This window comes from Saccoglossus kowalevskii, chromosome 14 (assembly GCF_978046115.1).
Source record: "Saccoglossus kowalevskii chromosome 14, keSacKowa6.1, whole genome shotgun sequence".
NCBI lineage: Eukaryota > Metazoa > Hemichordata > Enteropneusta > Harrimaniidae > Saccoglossus > Saccoglossus kowalevskii.
The window spans coordinates 10,525,870-10,542,035 of record NC_140654.1 but is presented as its reverse complement, the minus strand read 5'-3'; the positions used below and the strand labels follow the sequence as shown (position 1 = coordinate 10,542,035).

The 16,166-nt window shown below is 36.6% G+C and overlaps 2 protein-coding genes across 4 annotated transcripts in view; one reads left to right on the top strand and one right to left on the bottom strand.

The window, feature by feature from the left end:
• Positions 1-10,611, bottom strand: part of LOC100376349 (double-stranded RNA-binding protein Staufen homolog 2-like) — a 31,462-nt gene extending 20,851 nt beyond the window's left edge. Inside the window, exons 1-8 of one of the 2 annotated variants that reach the window (XM_085507905.1) lie at positions 10,449-10,611; positions 9,243-9,448; positions 7,287-7,729; positions 6,411-6,567; positions 4,699-4,762; positions 2,864-2,979; positions 1,782-1,997; positions 607-753 (exon numbers count right to left, since the gene is read on the bottom strand). In XM_085507905.1, the coding sequence (XP_085364031.1) occupies positions 607-753; positions 1,782-1,997; positions 2,864-2,979; positions 4,699-4,762; positions 6,411-6,567; positions 7,287-7,729; positions 9,243-9,431 (1,332 nt within the window). In that variant the 5' untranslated portion in view covers positions 9,432-9,448; positions 10,449-10,611. The remainder of the gene's footprint in view (positions 1-606; positions 754-1,781; positions 1,998-2,863; positions 2,980-4,698; positions 4,763-6,410; positions 6,568-7,286; positions 7,730-9,242; positions 9,449-10,448) is intronic. The other variant, XM_085507906.1, reaches the window with a different exon arrangement.
• Positions 10,612-13,398: 2,787 nt separating this feature from the next.
• LOC102804200 (uncharacterized) overlaps positions 13,399-16,166 on the top strand; it is a 47,736-nt gene continuing 44,968 nt past the window's right edge. Inside the window, exon 1 of one of the 2 annotated variants that reach the window (XM_085507902.1) lies at positions 13,399-13,532. Coding sequence is in view for 1 of the 2 variants with exons in the window: in XM_085507901.1 (XP_085364027.1) it covers positions 14,270-14,280 (11 nt within the window). In the remaining variant the exon portion in view is untranslated. Of the gene's footprint in view, positions 13,533-14,248; positions 14,281-16,166 lie in introns of those variants that run through there. The other variant, XM_085507901.1, reaches the window with a different exon arrangement.

Below are 16,166 nucleotides of genomic sequence, written 5' to 3'. Positions count from 1 at the left end.
GAATCTAGAATGATAATGCTTTTTTTGTACAAATTTCCTTAATTATAGTAAGAAGCTGATTGGTCACTAGAAGCACTAAATCTTAAACAAATGACAGATGTGTTTCATACTTTAATGATCGATTAGACAATACATGTTTAACTTATGTGGGCTTTAAAGCAGGGGGAGTCGTCACCTGCAGATGCGTCAGATGGCCATATCGTGTCATTGTTTACAAACTTCTATCCATGAGCCTTTGCATTTTTACTGTGTGTTGTTATCGACATTTGGGACTCAATTCTCACGCGTGCGCAGGTGACGATCTTCTCGCTTTAATAAGAGTATCTTTGCCAGTCAAAGTTATTTTATTTGGCCACATCTGTGACAGCCTGCCTTAAAAACCTGATTTTATACTTTCCCACTCTCCTGCGAAATTAAAGTGGTAAACAGCACATTTGTTGGGCACCACTACAAAATAAATTAATTTTTCGAAAAAAGCAAAACAATATTTTCAGAAGGGAATCATCTGACATTGCATGACATTGCATGTCAGATTGCGATGTAACAATCCAATAATCTCAGCTCATACAATGAGAATTGAGAAAGACCACATAGAATTTTACCTACCTGCATGATGAATTCTCGTTTACGTGGTTGACCTCGTTCTTGTAGTAGAGTGAAAACAGGTTCTTTTTCTTTCTTTGCTTGCTGGATTTGTACAAGACGACTTACAGGGTTCATTCCTAGGCCATAGTCTTGGTTGCTTTGCTGTACCTGTTCACACAAGACATTTATTGTTGTTAGGGAAATACAAACATAATCGGCTCTATTCTCGTAGGCGGTACTACATTTTGTACGTCGCATAATATTCTACTATACTATGTATTTCTATGGGCTCTGCGCAAGGTGCTGTGAAAACGCCGGTAAAAGAGCTGGTGAAAACAGCTGAGTTGAGGAAACAGCACAAACTCAACTTTAAGACAATCCTGAACAACCAAATTTTGATATGTTACACATGTTGCTGTACTGTTCTGGGAAGTCAGAACAGTTACCGTAAAGTACAGTTTTATGAGTTTTCTGCTGTTTTCACCACTTGTGGTTGGCTAGGCTGTGAAAATGCTTGGATGTTCCCCGCTACAATATTATACACCATCACCAAATTGACACACATATCCTAGCACTTTCTTTGGTGCTGTCCATGTAATAGAGTATACTATCAATTTAATACAAGGTAGGCTTGGTACAAGTACAGACAAGGAAGGCGAACAATGTAAGGGTATGCCACTTGTGTGATATGAAGTCATGTCAATTGCTTCTAGAAATATGCAAATAGCACAAGTATTAATCAAGCAAAATTCTTTTTGCTGCATTTCAGGCTGTTATCTCATTAAATTATGATAAGTACTGAATGAGAATACAGCAAGTACTGAATGAGAATACAGCAAGTACTGAATGAGAATACAGCAAGTACTGAATGAGATTGCATCAACCTACAAGCACTCAAGAATTGTTGGTGACTTGCTACGTACATACGTAGACGACACAGGTGTCATAACCGATTGGCTGTCTCGAGACTTCAGTACATCATGAGACACACATGCACAGACCGACCAGTACACGCAAGGCCCACCCACAGCCGTCCAGACTAATTGACTAGTCTATTATTTGTAGATTTTTCAAAGTATCATGATACCTCTGCTGTGGGGTTTGTCAATATAAAACCTTTAACCAGCAAAGTATTATGTACCTACTTTCCCAAAATGCTAAAATTAAAAAACTACTACGCAGCAAGCAATTTTTACCTTTACCAGAGATTTAGGTTTCTTCTTCTTGAACCTAGGTCTTGGCTTCTCAATGACTGGTAAAGCTGGCAGAACTTTCAGTTGTTCTAGGACTTTAGCAGCAGCTCGTTTCTTTGATACCTTTTTACCGTTGCCCTCAGCTTCCGCTGAATACTCTCCAATAGTACAGCGTGTTATAAAAGTTTTCATGTGAGGGGGGCCGCTTTCGTTGATCACCTTGTGAATTGAACACATGATTGAGTGGTGAATGAAGAATGTAGTTTTACTTACGATTCAGTTTACAATGACACTCGATGTATCTACACATGTGGTTGAAGCAGCTGTCTTGTTGTGCATGTCGTTAAAGGATGGTGGTCATTGTGCAGCACATGTTCAAATTTCATGTAATCAAACATTGAATTTTTTTACCTGTGTTGTGTATAGCGCTATAAATAAAATGTAGTGTGTTTTTGGTAATTTCGCCTGAGAATTTGTTTTGAACAAGAATCGGTAAAGTGTCTTTGCAATTTTTTTTTTAACATTCCCATTTTTTAATTGTCAAAATTCTTTAATAAAATTCTGATGTTTTGTTTTGTTGATTCAAATTCAAACTGAATAGTTCATGTCTTGATTAATCATAGTATTTCATCTCTAGAACAAGTCCAACACTCTTTTATGATAAAGGCTTCAGTTAGTGATGTTAAGAAAACATCTCTTATAGTCCACAGCTCAGTGGCTTTGGTTTGAATCAAATTAAGTTTCGTGTTCCCACTAGCGCAATAAATTCTGTTTGTTAATTCGGTTCAAAAATTACCCCTGGCTTTGATCCATATTACCAGTAGTTAACATAGTTGTATATTATATCCATCTATCCTCCAGTTGCCTCGCGGCACATAGAACCTTCACCGAACATCTCCATTCTGTCCTTACAGCTGCTGCGACTGGCTTCCGCCAGATGTATATTAGCTCGATATAATTTTATATTAGATCAAGTGAAGACAAATAAACCATCTTCAATCCAATTCAAAGCTACTTATTTTCAACTAGTGATGACAAGGCTTATACTGGAAAGAGTCAAACAGCATAAAATACATGAACCTTACCTCGAATGAAATAGGCAAGTTCCTCCTATGAGCACTTTCATAACATTGACTAATTTCAGACTTTGATTCATCATCGTCATTGTCATCTCCATCAACAACATCAAGTTTGACACCCTCTATTGTTACAAAGTAGACAAAACATGTTCAAGGTCCATCAAATCAATCTTGCAAGACAATGCCTTCGCTGGTTCCCGGCGTCCTTTGCGAATGGCAGGTAGGACGCAGGTAACTAGTAATCGCCATATTGTTCCATTTGGGCCGGTTTTCCGGCCGGAAGGAACGCGACTGGGTGACGTAATTTGAAAACATTCCAAGTTCCGTTTTGCGTTAACGTGTCTGTAATGCTACAATAAAGCCATGCTCATACATACTGTCTGCTTAGATTTACAGATTTGATATGTTCTGTGCAAATTTATAACAAAAGAAACAGTTTTTTATTCGCCCAACAAAGCAAAAGGAAACCCCTGAACGGCCACGAGCGTAAGCGCTGACGTCAGGTAACTAAGGGAAATGGAACAAGCAACGAGAAAGTGATGTACCAATCAGAATGCCAGAACCGTTACTAGTTACCGGCCTCTTGTGGCTTGGTACGCCATGACACTTGAGGCGGGAACCAGCCAAGACAATGCCATGTACTAGTCATCCCAGCATGCATTACTACTATTACACTAAAGTTGTATTGCCGGCAAAATTTGCTCAAAGCCTTTTGACATGTTGAGTACTGTAAATGCATTAATTATTCACTGGGTTTTAATTTTTTAAGTAAAATCTGCCAAATTAAATCAATGTGAACATGTGAAATAACAATGAAACTTGTTTCTTGACAAATTCATGAAATTAAAACAGTGAATATGCTCAAAACATCAAAATAGTGAAATGTCAGTAAAAAATGGTTTTACAGTAATGTGTGTACTGGAGCAACTATGATAATCCTAAGATATTCGCCTTGCAGTTTCGCCTAAGGAGTTTTGTTGCTTCAATTATGACCTATAAGCAAGCAAGATTATCTGTTTGAGGATCAAATATGGTATGCATTACAAACTCAATATTCAAAGTGAAGCATTTATCACCAACACTAGTCTGGCATGCATTACACCACTCTTCGAGTTGTTTTTGAATTAGGTCTCTTTCATTTGAATTTATAGAACAAATTAATAACAAATTGTTACCATAGCGTCCACCAAACATTACGTACTTCTGATGTTAGTTGTGTTCAGCTAATTTTGAAAGAATTCAAACAATGCATAATCGAACTTGGTCGATAAACGGCACAATGTGTTTCTATCAATATAAAATAACACGTGAAACTAACTCTCAGATTTGATATTTGTCCAAGTTATTCAAAATAATTTAAAAAGGCTTTCAAACTTTCAAATTTTGCCAACAATATAACTTTAAAAGATGTGCTATGTGACAAGATCCATTAGTGTTTGATGGGTAGCCATTGGTTGAAGGAGTAAATTAGGGACAAGTTTACCATTTTAACCACTATTAGATTTGATCCATTACCTGTGCGCAAGGAGGAATTGAGTCCCAAGCGTCAATAACACACACTAAAAATGCAAAGGCTCATGGGTAGGCTACCCTCTATGGTCATCTGCCGCATGCACAGGTGATGACTCCCTTGCTTTAATGTAAACAATTTAATTTTTTGCTATAAATGTTTGTCACTGATGCAATGACATTCATGATGATTAAAAAATTCACTGCGACCGTCTTAAGGTCATACTAGTAGTTCACTGCGACTCGCAGTCTCAGGGAGGGACCACAGTGAATGGTTCACTCACAGAATCACTGAAATATCAGTTTACAGTAAATGTCAAAATTTCACTCACCAGCACTCTGCTGCTGCTGCTGCTGCTGTTGTTGTTCTAGAAGTTGTTGATTTTGTAGTAGTTCCTGTAAAGAAAATTACAAAATTTCGCAATTACAAAAAAAGCCTACATGAAAACCACTATCCGATGATTTGTTTTCCTTACAACAATGTAATGTAACAATTCCTTTAATCGTAACAAGTCATTGAAAATGACACAGTCCCTGTTAAATTTTTGAAAGTTCTCTTTGTGCTCGTCATATCAAAGCGGAGGGGTTGTCGTGAGGGTGTCCTTGAAACTTGAGCTCCAAGTGGCGTATACAACAGATTATTTATTTACATCAAAACACGTGTTCCATGTAGTAGTAATATGGCCAAAAATAAAAACAGCCGTTATTCGGCCATCTTTGATCTGATTATGAAACACACTGATATGTATGATGTATGTGCCAAATACGAATGAATATGGTACATCAATTGTGGAAATATAGTAGTAAGGCCAAAAATTCAGATGGCTGTCAATCAGCCATCCTTGACCAGATTTTGAAACAAATTGTCATGGACATGCATTCTAACACGTATAAAGTACATGTATGTGCCAAATTTGAATGAAAACTCGCAGAGCGTGTCCAAGATACCACATAAAAAAACAAGAACAAGATGCCTGCCAGTCGACCATCTTTGATCCAATTGTGAAATATATCGTCATGGACATGTATCCTAAAATGTATAATCTATGTACCAAGTTTGAATTAAAACTGACAAAGCATGTCCAAAATACAACATTTTCAAAAAACAAGATGGCTGCCAGTCGGCCATTTTGAATCAAATCGCTAAACCACTGCATGTGCATATGTCCCACATAAAGTACTAGGCACATGCAAAGAATGAACAGAATCGGTCCAAGGGATTCTGAGATACAACTCCGGACGGACGCACAGACGGAGACCGAATTATAAGTCCCCGTTTTCAAACTTCGTCCAAGCGGCGACTAATAACACTATACAGTATAGTATATAGATAGTATGAATGACAGGATACATGAATCACGTCACAAACTACGAAATAAAAAACCTTTACAGTACTTCAAATGAAGTTCTATAATACTACTAATATCAAAATAGAGTGTAGGAGGTCTTGGATGTGGATTTTCATGAAGCTTGTCCCATTTTCCTTGTATTACCCACTTGTCAAGGTGCCAGATCCCTTACATAACTCGCATCTATCATTTATTATTTTCTGAACCTTCACACCATGATATATATCACAATGCTGTACTTGCTATTAACCCTTTCACCACCACCATCATTTCTTGCCCAAATTTGCACTTTTTTCTTATATTTTTCAATATTTCTGGAAATGAACCTTATTTTTGGAGCCAACAGAGAGAATTTGAATCAATTTTTATTTTTTAGTCTTCTGAAGGAATGCGCAGACTACAAACCTGACTATTTTGTGAATTTGTGATGAAAAAAGAAAACTGGTAGCGAAGAGGTTAAAACATAATGCAAACTGTTCAATTTTTACTGCTGGAAATTTTCATAATTTTATGACATCCGTGAAGACAAATGGCACACAAAATTGAATTTTCACAGACTCTCAAAAATGTCTTCGCGAAAGCAAAGCCATTTACAGAAGTCAGCTATAGTGTTGTGGAGCTGTGTACATCAGTTTGTACATAGGAATAGAAATCTGTAGGTAGTTTGAAATACATTGTAGAAGGAGCCAGCTTACCAAGGCACCCTCAGGTAGAGGTTCATTCCTCAAAACTTTGAGTGCTTTCAAGGCAGCATTATGTCTGGCCTGTTGACGAGTTCTGCCATCACCAATAAATTCACGGTTACCAACAGTAAGGGATACATAACAGGGCCTTGCCATAGGGTAACGGTATCTAGAAACGAGAAAAATGTGCACATTTTTATCATGAAATAAATTTCAAACCATTTAGTATCATAAATAAACATTAGTTATATAGCTGTTGATGTCAAAGTAATTTTTCTCTATTACACAGATGGAAACTGAGCAGCCTGACACAAAATCAATTGGTACCAAAGTTTAGAATTGTCACTGCTGTGGCGTGCTTTTGTGTTTATATAACTTTAAATTCTCTGTAAATCACACAACAATAATTAATGCAAATAATTTGTGATGTTTAAAGTGAATGGTATGGTAGATACACTATTCATGTTGAATAACTGCCAAGCCACACGTGCACAGCCAATAGTCTCTTCTTAGGATTAATCTTCATTTGTTTTGGAAATCTTTGAATGAGTGATGAAAACCTTTATAATAACCATACCACGTACTAGCAATTTATGTCTGCCAAGATTTGAATAACTCTACAAACTGTATTAGCTCTATTAGTTGTATCTCCAAATCTGACCAGTGATATCTGGAATATATATACATGCACACACACACACACCCACCCACCCACACACAACACACCCCCCCCCCCCCACACACACATATATACACACACACACATACGTACATACAGAGTAACGGCAAAGACTCCTAATTGTGTGCTTTGCACATAGGAGACAAAAATTAAATTCCCCAACTTTCATTTTTGAAAGTGCGTACACTACTAATAGAGCATTTTCTTACCTTTGATTGTACATTCCTCTAAAGTTATAATTGGGAGGTGGCCTATTATAATATCCCTGTTGAGGTCCTCTAGGATTGGCTTCAATGGGACGATATATCGCAGGCTCCCCTCGTTTCATAGCAAGACCATTCAATTCTACGGTAGGGGTCATACTATTAGGATTACCATTATACAAGACCCTAGGCGGGCGTGGCTTCGGTCGGGGTAAACCACACTTCTGGAGCGCTATTTCTGCAGCGGCATGCTGAGCCTTTTTGATACTAGATCCAGAAGCATCATAGACTTGGTTGTTCAACGTAAGTGATACATTAAAAGTTTTCTGATGGGCTGGACCAGACTCATCTTGTAGTTTATATTGGGGCTGTGTCTTGTTATAACGGGCTAACTCGTTGAGCAGACACATGGGGGTTTTCTCTTTGGGGTTTGCCATGTTTTGTGATATCTGAAATGAGACATAGAAAAGCAAATGAAAGATGCATTACCCAACATGTGAATAAGACTCCCGGTCAATCAACACTCCTGTCTCACAAAGCACCAGATATTCAGAAATAATTACATGTGAAATAATTTTGCTTGAATTGTTCATGAATTCTTCAAAATCCATGCATATAATATGCAAGTAGAGTAAAATTTTAAGTACATGAATACAGCTAAACAGTTTTGAAACAATTGTCTAAACTTATTGTTACTGGCCATTTTAAATTCTGTAGAACAAATTGGATACTCAAACTAGTTTCAAAATTACAAACCTCAGTTCTGGGCATTTCAATCATTTTTTCAATAAAAACTACCGCAAGAATGGTCTTAACAATCACAAAGTCATAGAAATATGTTTGGGTAACGCCCACTTTTAATTTGCTTCTATGTAATTTATATAATTGAACTATTAACTGGTAAAATATGAAAACATTTGTAATGCTATTAAGTTTTCTGCATTTGTACTAGTTGGCAGTGTCAATCCTCAGGTATTTAAAATGACAAAAAAATGACCATGCCCACGTAATTCTCACTAAGTGAGTTGGACAGTGTACGCGCGAGGATGGTATTTTTACGCGTGTTCTCACGTAACACAGTACAATTCAAGGGTGAAACCGTTGTCATTCTCACGTGCGTGAAGATGACTGTTTTTATGACTGTTCTCACATAAATTTAAACAACGCGGCATCGCATCAATTCCACGTACGTGAGCATGGCTATTTTATGATTCTTGCGTATTTCTCTTTCACGCGAGAACACACTAGGAAACAATCATTCTCACGCACATGAGATTGGGATGCAAAACTGTTTAAGGGTTCTCATGCATTTTTTTCTTTTTACGCGAGAACACACTAGGAAACAATCATTCTCGCGCACGTAAGATTGGGACGCAAAACCCTACAAGGGTTCTCATGCATTTTTTCTTTTTACGTGAGAACACACTAGGAAACAATCATTCTCACGCACGCGAGGTTGGGACGCAAAACCATATAAGGGTTCTCACGCATTTTTTCTATTTACGTGAGAACACACTAGGAAACGATCATTCTCGCGCACGTAAGATTGGGACGCAAAACCCTACAAGGGTTCTCATGCATTTTTTCTATTTACGTAAGAACACACTAGGAAACAATCATTCTCGCGCACGTAAGATTGGGACGCAAAACCATACAAGGGTTCTCACGCATTTTTTCTATTTACGTGAGAACACACTAGAAAACAATCATTCTCGCGCACGTGAGATTGGTACGCAAAACCATACAAGGGTTCTCACGCATTTTTTCTATTTACGTGAGAACACACTAGGAAACAATCATTCTCGCGCATGTGAGAACTGATCAGAAACTGTCAAACTAAAGCATGAAAAAGTAATTATGTAACAATGGCTAATTTTCGGCCCAACTCACATACGTGAGAAAGACGCGAGAATGGTCAAAATTTTGACCTATAAATAACTCCAATTCTTAATGTTTACTTACAGTTTGTGCAACTGGTGGAGTAACAGTACCAGTAGTCGAGGACGGTACAGCACCAGTTGGCATTCCAGGACCACCAGCAGCAGCAGCCGGACCACTGACTACCTTTGGGTTTGTCTGGTTCATACCCGGAGGAACTCCTGCTGTTGCTGGGGGTGGCTGAGTTGCTTGAACTCCTTGGACTTGAGACATGGTTGCAAGTTATATATCTATAAAATAGAAATCAAAATTATCATCCCTGGTACAGTGGGGCTCTTTGGCAGCGGCTGCAAACAGATTGTGTCCAGCCATTTGTTGGCCACATAGAGGTCAAAATACGCATTTTATTTGTACGCGTTGTATTTGGCTCTTCCGTTTCAACCCCTCCGAAATGTTCCATTTTCGCTGTTTAATCGCAGGTTTTTCGAAAAACGTTGAAAAAACATAAGAATTGGTAGAAATGTTCCTGTTTTGGGCAGATTATTGATAGAGAATAATGTCTTTATTACAAAAATGCTAAAAAAACGCGAGTTTTTGCCCAAGTTATTTGCAAACTCAGCAAATTCGGTTGCACAACTTATGCTCTACCATATACACCCAGTGACACCGATGCCAGCTGACTGTGGATAAATAGTCCTGAATATTATACATGTACTATGTATGAACTATTTTAATTAATTTTTGCGAGATTGTTTTTTGCAAATTTTCATGAGTTAGTGAAAACCGACTTGTTGTAAAAAATAGTTTAGTAATTTAAATTAATACAATTTTACGAAAATGGTTATTAATAAAACGTCAGAGGGGAGATTACAAAATAACGAATATATTAAAGAATAATAAAATTTAGTATCATAAAGTTTAGCCAATATTATTTGATTGGTTTATCACCTATGTTTAAATGTACTGTACTGAATAATTTTGAATACCTCCGACAAGGAACTAACGTAAACACGGGTTTTGTAAATCAACCCCCACGAGGGCCCCTACCGACACATCTCCGTGGATTTCAAATTTATCAAAGATTGAGCCTTTACTTTGATTGAATAAGTACACGTGGATTTGAGTCGCGACTGGTAAAACTATATAAAGGAAAAGACAATAAATAATTTTTGAGGGATACATGTATAAGCCTCTTCTCAGAAGAATCTCGATGAAGAGATTCATTCAAAATGGCGTCATCGAATCAGAGAATTCTCGCTTCGGCATTACAAGAAGCATCATACTCCTTACCTTTTATCTGGGATTACTTAAAGAATGTAACTTGAAACCACGTAGTCTTCGACGTCGACTGATGGAAATGAAGGAATTAGGGGGAAAATTTCAACATTGGCAAACACTAAAGAAAATGTCTACAAGTCTACAACATGTGGACGTGTAGCCTCTACCCAGAAAATGAAGCGAGTTTCCAGATTGTAGTACACGCATTCGAGCTAAATGGGTACAGCGTTTTAATGCTTATGGTTAAATAAAATAAAATATTTGATATATGTAAACATTTAACTTATATATTTATATTGAATAATTACATGATATAAAGTTTAATTGTATTTTTTCTTCTCATTAAATGCAATGAATCGCTTCGTGAAGCAGCGTTATTCGCAACTGAAAGGTCATTGACCTTAGCAAAACATAAAGCAAATCGGCACACAATACATAAATTGCTGGAAAAAAACTGTAACTGAAACAACAAAACTAAAGACATATGAAAATTTAAAAGATATATTTTTGAAAAAAAAATGTCAATGATAAAATTTTGAACTCATTCAAATCTGTGTAAATGACCATTTCTGCCTCAAAACCACCTGTCTATATTGTCCACTTTGAAACAGCCCCGAAACAACGTACCGGTATAATCAACCAGTCTACCCGTCCCGGCACAGGAGAATCACCTGTTTAATGTAACCACCTTTTCAGCAATATTTTTGCAGATTCGCTTTTGTTAAAGACCAACATTTTTAATTTTCTCGTAAGTTAATTGATTTTGATTTGACGGATCTAATCAAATACATGTGTTTACGCGCGCGACGACCACCACCCGCCAAGTCCCTTGGATGGTCGTTATACACATTAGTATACTGTTGGCTATAGTAATATGCAATACCATAATAAATAAATTAGGTTGGGTTTTATTGGGACCAAATGCGTTTTATTTTTCAAAGAAGCCATGACAATGCAATGGATATAAGGGGGGACAAGGGTTATTTTCGTTCAATGAACGTAATTGCAATATTTTTTTGTTCGTACAACGTAAATTGAAAAAATAAATTCTGTAATCACAGGCTAGACGTACAACGTAATCAATCAAATATTTTTTTGTACACTGTAAAAATGTGTCATTTTTCTCGGTACGTACAAGAATTTATATCAAAATAAAAAAAGTCGTAAAGAATAATCCAGGGAAATTACATTTTCGAAACTCTAAAACGACTAGATGACACAATTCATTGCAAAATTCAATTTTCACTGTAAACTGTAAAAACGTCTTTTTTCCTTGTAAATTGTAAAAAGCCCTTTTTATTTCTCGTAAAACTGTCCCAGCTACCCAACTTGCCCCACTCATATAAACAATACACACATATTAGAACACTAAAACTAAACTAATATATTGTTGATACGGCATGTTGAGGATCAAATTAGATCATAATTTATCGTATATTAAACTTATTGCTTTTGCAGCGCGTGTTCGTTTCATGGCAAATTAAAAACACAAACACTCAGACGCATGTGCAGTGATAAATAAATAAAACAAATACGCAAACAAATAGATAAATAAATAAATACGAACAAACAAAAAGCAAAGCAAGCAAACAAACAAACAAACAAACACACACCTAAATAAATAAATAAATAAATAAATAAATAAATAAATAAATAAATAAATAAATAAATAAATAAATAAATAAATAAATAAATAAATAAATAAATAAATAAATAAATAAATAAATAAATAAATAAATAAATAAATAAATAAATAAATAAATAAATAAATAAATAAATAAATAAAGCCTGTACATCGTAAACAATGGTACCACAAAGGCGCAGATCGTGAATTCAGAACACATAGCTCAGGCTCAGGCTAATTGATTTTTGTTTTGGATAGATTTAATTCAGTTGTGTACGAGAACGCCCGAAAAGCGAAAGGGGACTTTCACCAAATTAATGCAAAAACTAACCTTTAGAACATTTCTTGAAACATTGTGTAAGTTTGAGCACATCGTAATGTCAATAAGCCTATATATGTATGAGATATAGGCGTCTACAAAATCTATCTATTTAAGAGGTGTTTTCCCCGGACGATGAGGGGGGGTAGTCATCGGGGTCGCGGCCTCGCAACCAGCTCATGACTAAACCCAAAACACTAACCGCGGCGTCTTTTTTTGGCACAGAAATGTTTCCAAAAATTTGTGTTTTTGGCCTAACAATATTTTCCACATTAGTTTGTTAAAAATGCCTGAAAATCTTAAAGATCTTAAAGCTGATGGGTCAACGAGTTTCATAAACTGAACGAGAGTAAAAACATACCTTGAACAATACCAATTTGAAAGAAACAAATTTTCTGAAAAACTGAGAGTCTCCCGAAACACTGCTGAGACACAGAAAAAATGGCATCCCTGTCAATGCAATTGATAGGCAGGTTACTCGATTGAGTGAAAATTTTTGCTGACAAATTTGAGTAAATTTGTTCAAATTTTTCGTAATTTTTACTGAATTCAATCTTACTTTTGGACCAGACAGACACAATGGGACATTGCTTCTAGATTTGATCAACAGATTTGAATTTGTAATAAGCATTATCCGTGGAAAAGGGCAGACTATAAACGGAACCATTTTGTGGATGGTGCCTAAAGTTGTCTTTGGCGCTCAGATGGGTTAAAGTTATATAACACAATTTATCAACTTCGGTTTCACACAAAGGGAAACACAAATTCAATTTTTCTGTCCAGTTCAATTTCAAGCCAATGATTAGAAATTCTCAATTTTGTAATTCACATTGATGTGACAAATTTTCCAACTTAAAAATCAGTTTTAAATTTCCTGTATGATGTTTGCTCAAACTTTATTATTGTACTTTACATGTAACTTTAAACCCCAAACGATGAGATTTCAATAAAGGAATTACTTACACATTTTCAATAACAGTACCCCTTAGTACAGTTCCACAACGTTGAGTGATTCAGTTTTTTTGGTTTTCAGGAGCACCGGCGCTTCTCGGTGCTCGGTGATAAGGAGCCTTCTCACTTTAAATTGCCTAACTTAGGGAGTCAGGTGTACCGGTAACAGCGACAGCGCAGTACCCATTACGTTCACGAACAGGTAGGTAAAGCTAGAAAAAACATTATTTAAACAACTTGGTCACATTTTCAGAAACTACCGGGCATCGTTAAGTGTTTTGAAAACTTTCAGTTAACGGTTAATTGATTATTGAGTCATGTGAAACGGATTATTTACAATTACGTGCACGTACTTCCTGGTGTATAAAAATAGAAAGCGTCGCTGTCACTGTACCCGGAAATTGAGTTTCTGTCGATGGAAAAAAAACTCGCTGACAAATATATGCGATGTATGAAAGTTTTGCATATGGTTAATTGAGATGCAGTATAACAATGTTGGCATCATAAATAGGCAGGCTTCACCTCGGACCATGTACTAGTAGCCTGTTGCTTCGTAGCCCGATCATATATTGCGACGAGCCGGCAAATTTACTGACTACCTCAAGCCACGAGGTAATAGGTAACAGTACAGAGGCGGCAGCACTAAATTTTGAATGGGCGGGCGAGATCGGCTCACCAACCTTGCGCCGATGCCGCGACCTTACTAGGGGGTCCGGGTGCATGCTCCCCCGTAAAAAAATTGAAATCTAGACTCTCTGAAAGCTATTTCCTGCATTTTGAGGGGCATATTTTGCTGGTACAAAGGGTTTCAGTTTGATTTTGTAGGGGCGACGCCCCCGTGCCGCTGCCACTGTAATATTTCAATGTTTTTCATTATCTAATAACTTTGTTGTTTTGTTTTTTGTTTCTGACTCAAAGTTTTCCGATCTATGACAGCCAATGCAAAGCCAGTAAGTATGCAAATTTGACAATAAAATAGATTATTGTCCACAAATCAGTGAATCACTGCAACTAAACCCAGTGATTATTTCTGCTCATAAACTCTGATTATATTTCTTCGTGATTTGATTAAAAAAAGTTAAAGTAAAGTTAAAACTACGTTACAAATGAGAAGAATAAACGTAATTAACTCTGAGCATCTTTTCTGGGTCTAAGTTTGAAGGCTGGATATGTGCCTTAACATGTACAAACTCATATATAGCTAGGCTCTCACACGTATAATAAATGCCGATGTTAACAATGTTTTTGTGTTGTGCAAATATTAGATAATCTGCTGAATTGTCTGCTCGCGTTCTCACTTAGTAAAAACACCGGTGTTTGAGGATTGAATGCTGGCCTTCCATCTACTATTTTGTGTAGTTCATCCCAAAATGACATAGTTTTTGGATCTCTATCACTTCTGTTGTTGTGCTCAGTCACTTCTCTGTACTTTATACATAAAGTTTTGATCTTCCGTTGACATTGTAATGACGTCCTGTTCCTTTTCAGCCGCTTTTTCTTCAATCAGTGCATATACTCTATCATTCCTAGACGATTCGTCCATCATTCTTTGAATATTCGATTCTCTTCATACAGATATCATTAATCTCGTTTTTTCGTCTGACCAGTTCGACATTCGACCTGTAACCTCTGACGCCATCTTGTGTATTGACAAGCATAAATAATTCGGCGATAGAGAGCGTTTGGCCATCATATTGTGTTCACATGGCACATTGCGTTGTACAAGAGCCGGTGTGACAATGGTGTTTAGGATCTGGTCCACCCCTTTTTACAATGGTGTCAAAAACGCTGATGCCAAAACGGTGTATTCTGTTCACACACACATTTAAACAACGTTCTCAAATAAAAGGCATTGTTACAACGGCTTATTTCGTCCAGTGAGAACACCACTCATATGATGTTGTTAAGATAAGACAAAATGAGATAAGATGAGATAAGATGAGATAAGATTCTTTGGTCATACTTGTTGTATAGCAAGTTCATTAGTTGATGCATTCACCAGAAACAAGCCACAAATTGTGGTAAATTTTGCTGAAAATCCAAGATGGTGGCCATACCATGTGACTATCAACATTTATTTTCTCATAATAAGCTTTAGCCATACATGGTATATACAAAATTGGTTAAAACAATCTTGAGAAACAAATGTCCTAAATTGTGGTAATTTCTTGCAAAAATCCAAGATGGCAGCCAAGCCATGTGACTGTTCACAATTATTTTTAATTTCTCATACTGAAATTTAGCAATACATGCTACATTTAAATTATCAAGTTGATTGGTTAAAGCGTCTATAAGAAAATAATGACCCAAACTCCTGGAATGGGGAGGGGGCCTTTCAAGCACAATGGGTAGGGGTGTGTGGCCCACTTATATTGACCCCACCCACTTTCAGAGCACAGTATTTACATACCCAGACCAACATCTGATTTCAGTACTGCAAAACACATCCACAATGCCACATGATAATGTCATATATATAGAACAGGAAGTTGGCAGTTAAACCATCTGACTGATAACATTATATGATTTTTTTTTGTGAGCAAAATATCTAACTGATCGAGTAAAACATTCATGAGAAACAATGTCCCAAATTATTGTAATTGTTAGCGATAATCCAAGATGGTGGCCAAACGACATAACATGATAGAATCCATCACCATAACAAAACTAAAATTTGACATCTAAAATTAAAAACCATGATTATGTTATATAACCTACAAAGCTACATTATGTGGGAGAACTAAAATCGAAACTTTTATAACCTCTTACACAGTATTTTTTATAGCCCATTACTGGAAACACTTGTTATTTTATTGTTAGATCCAAAAGAACTTAC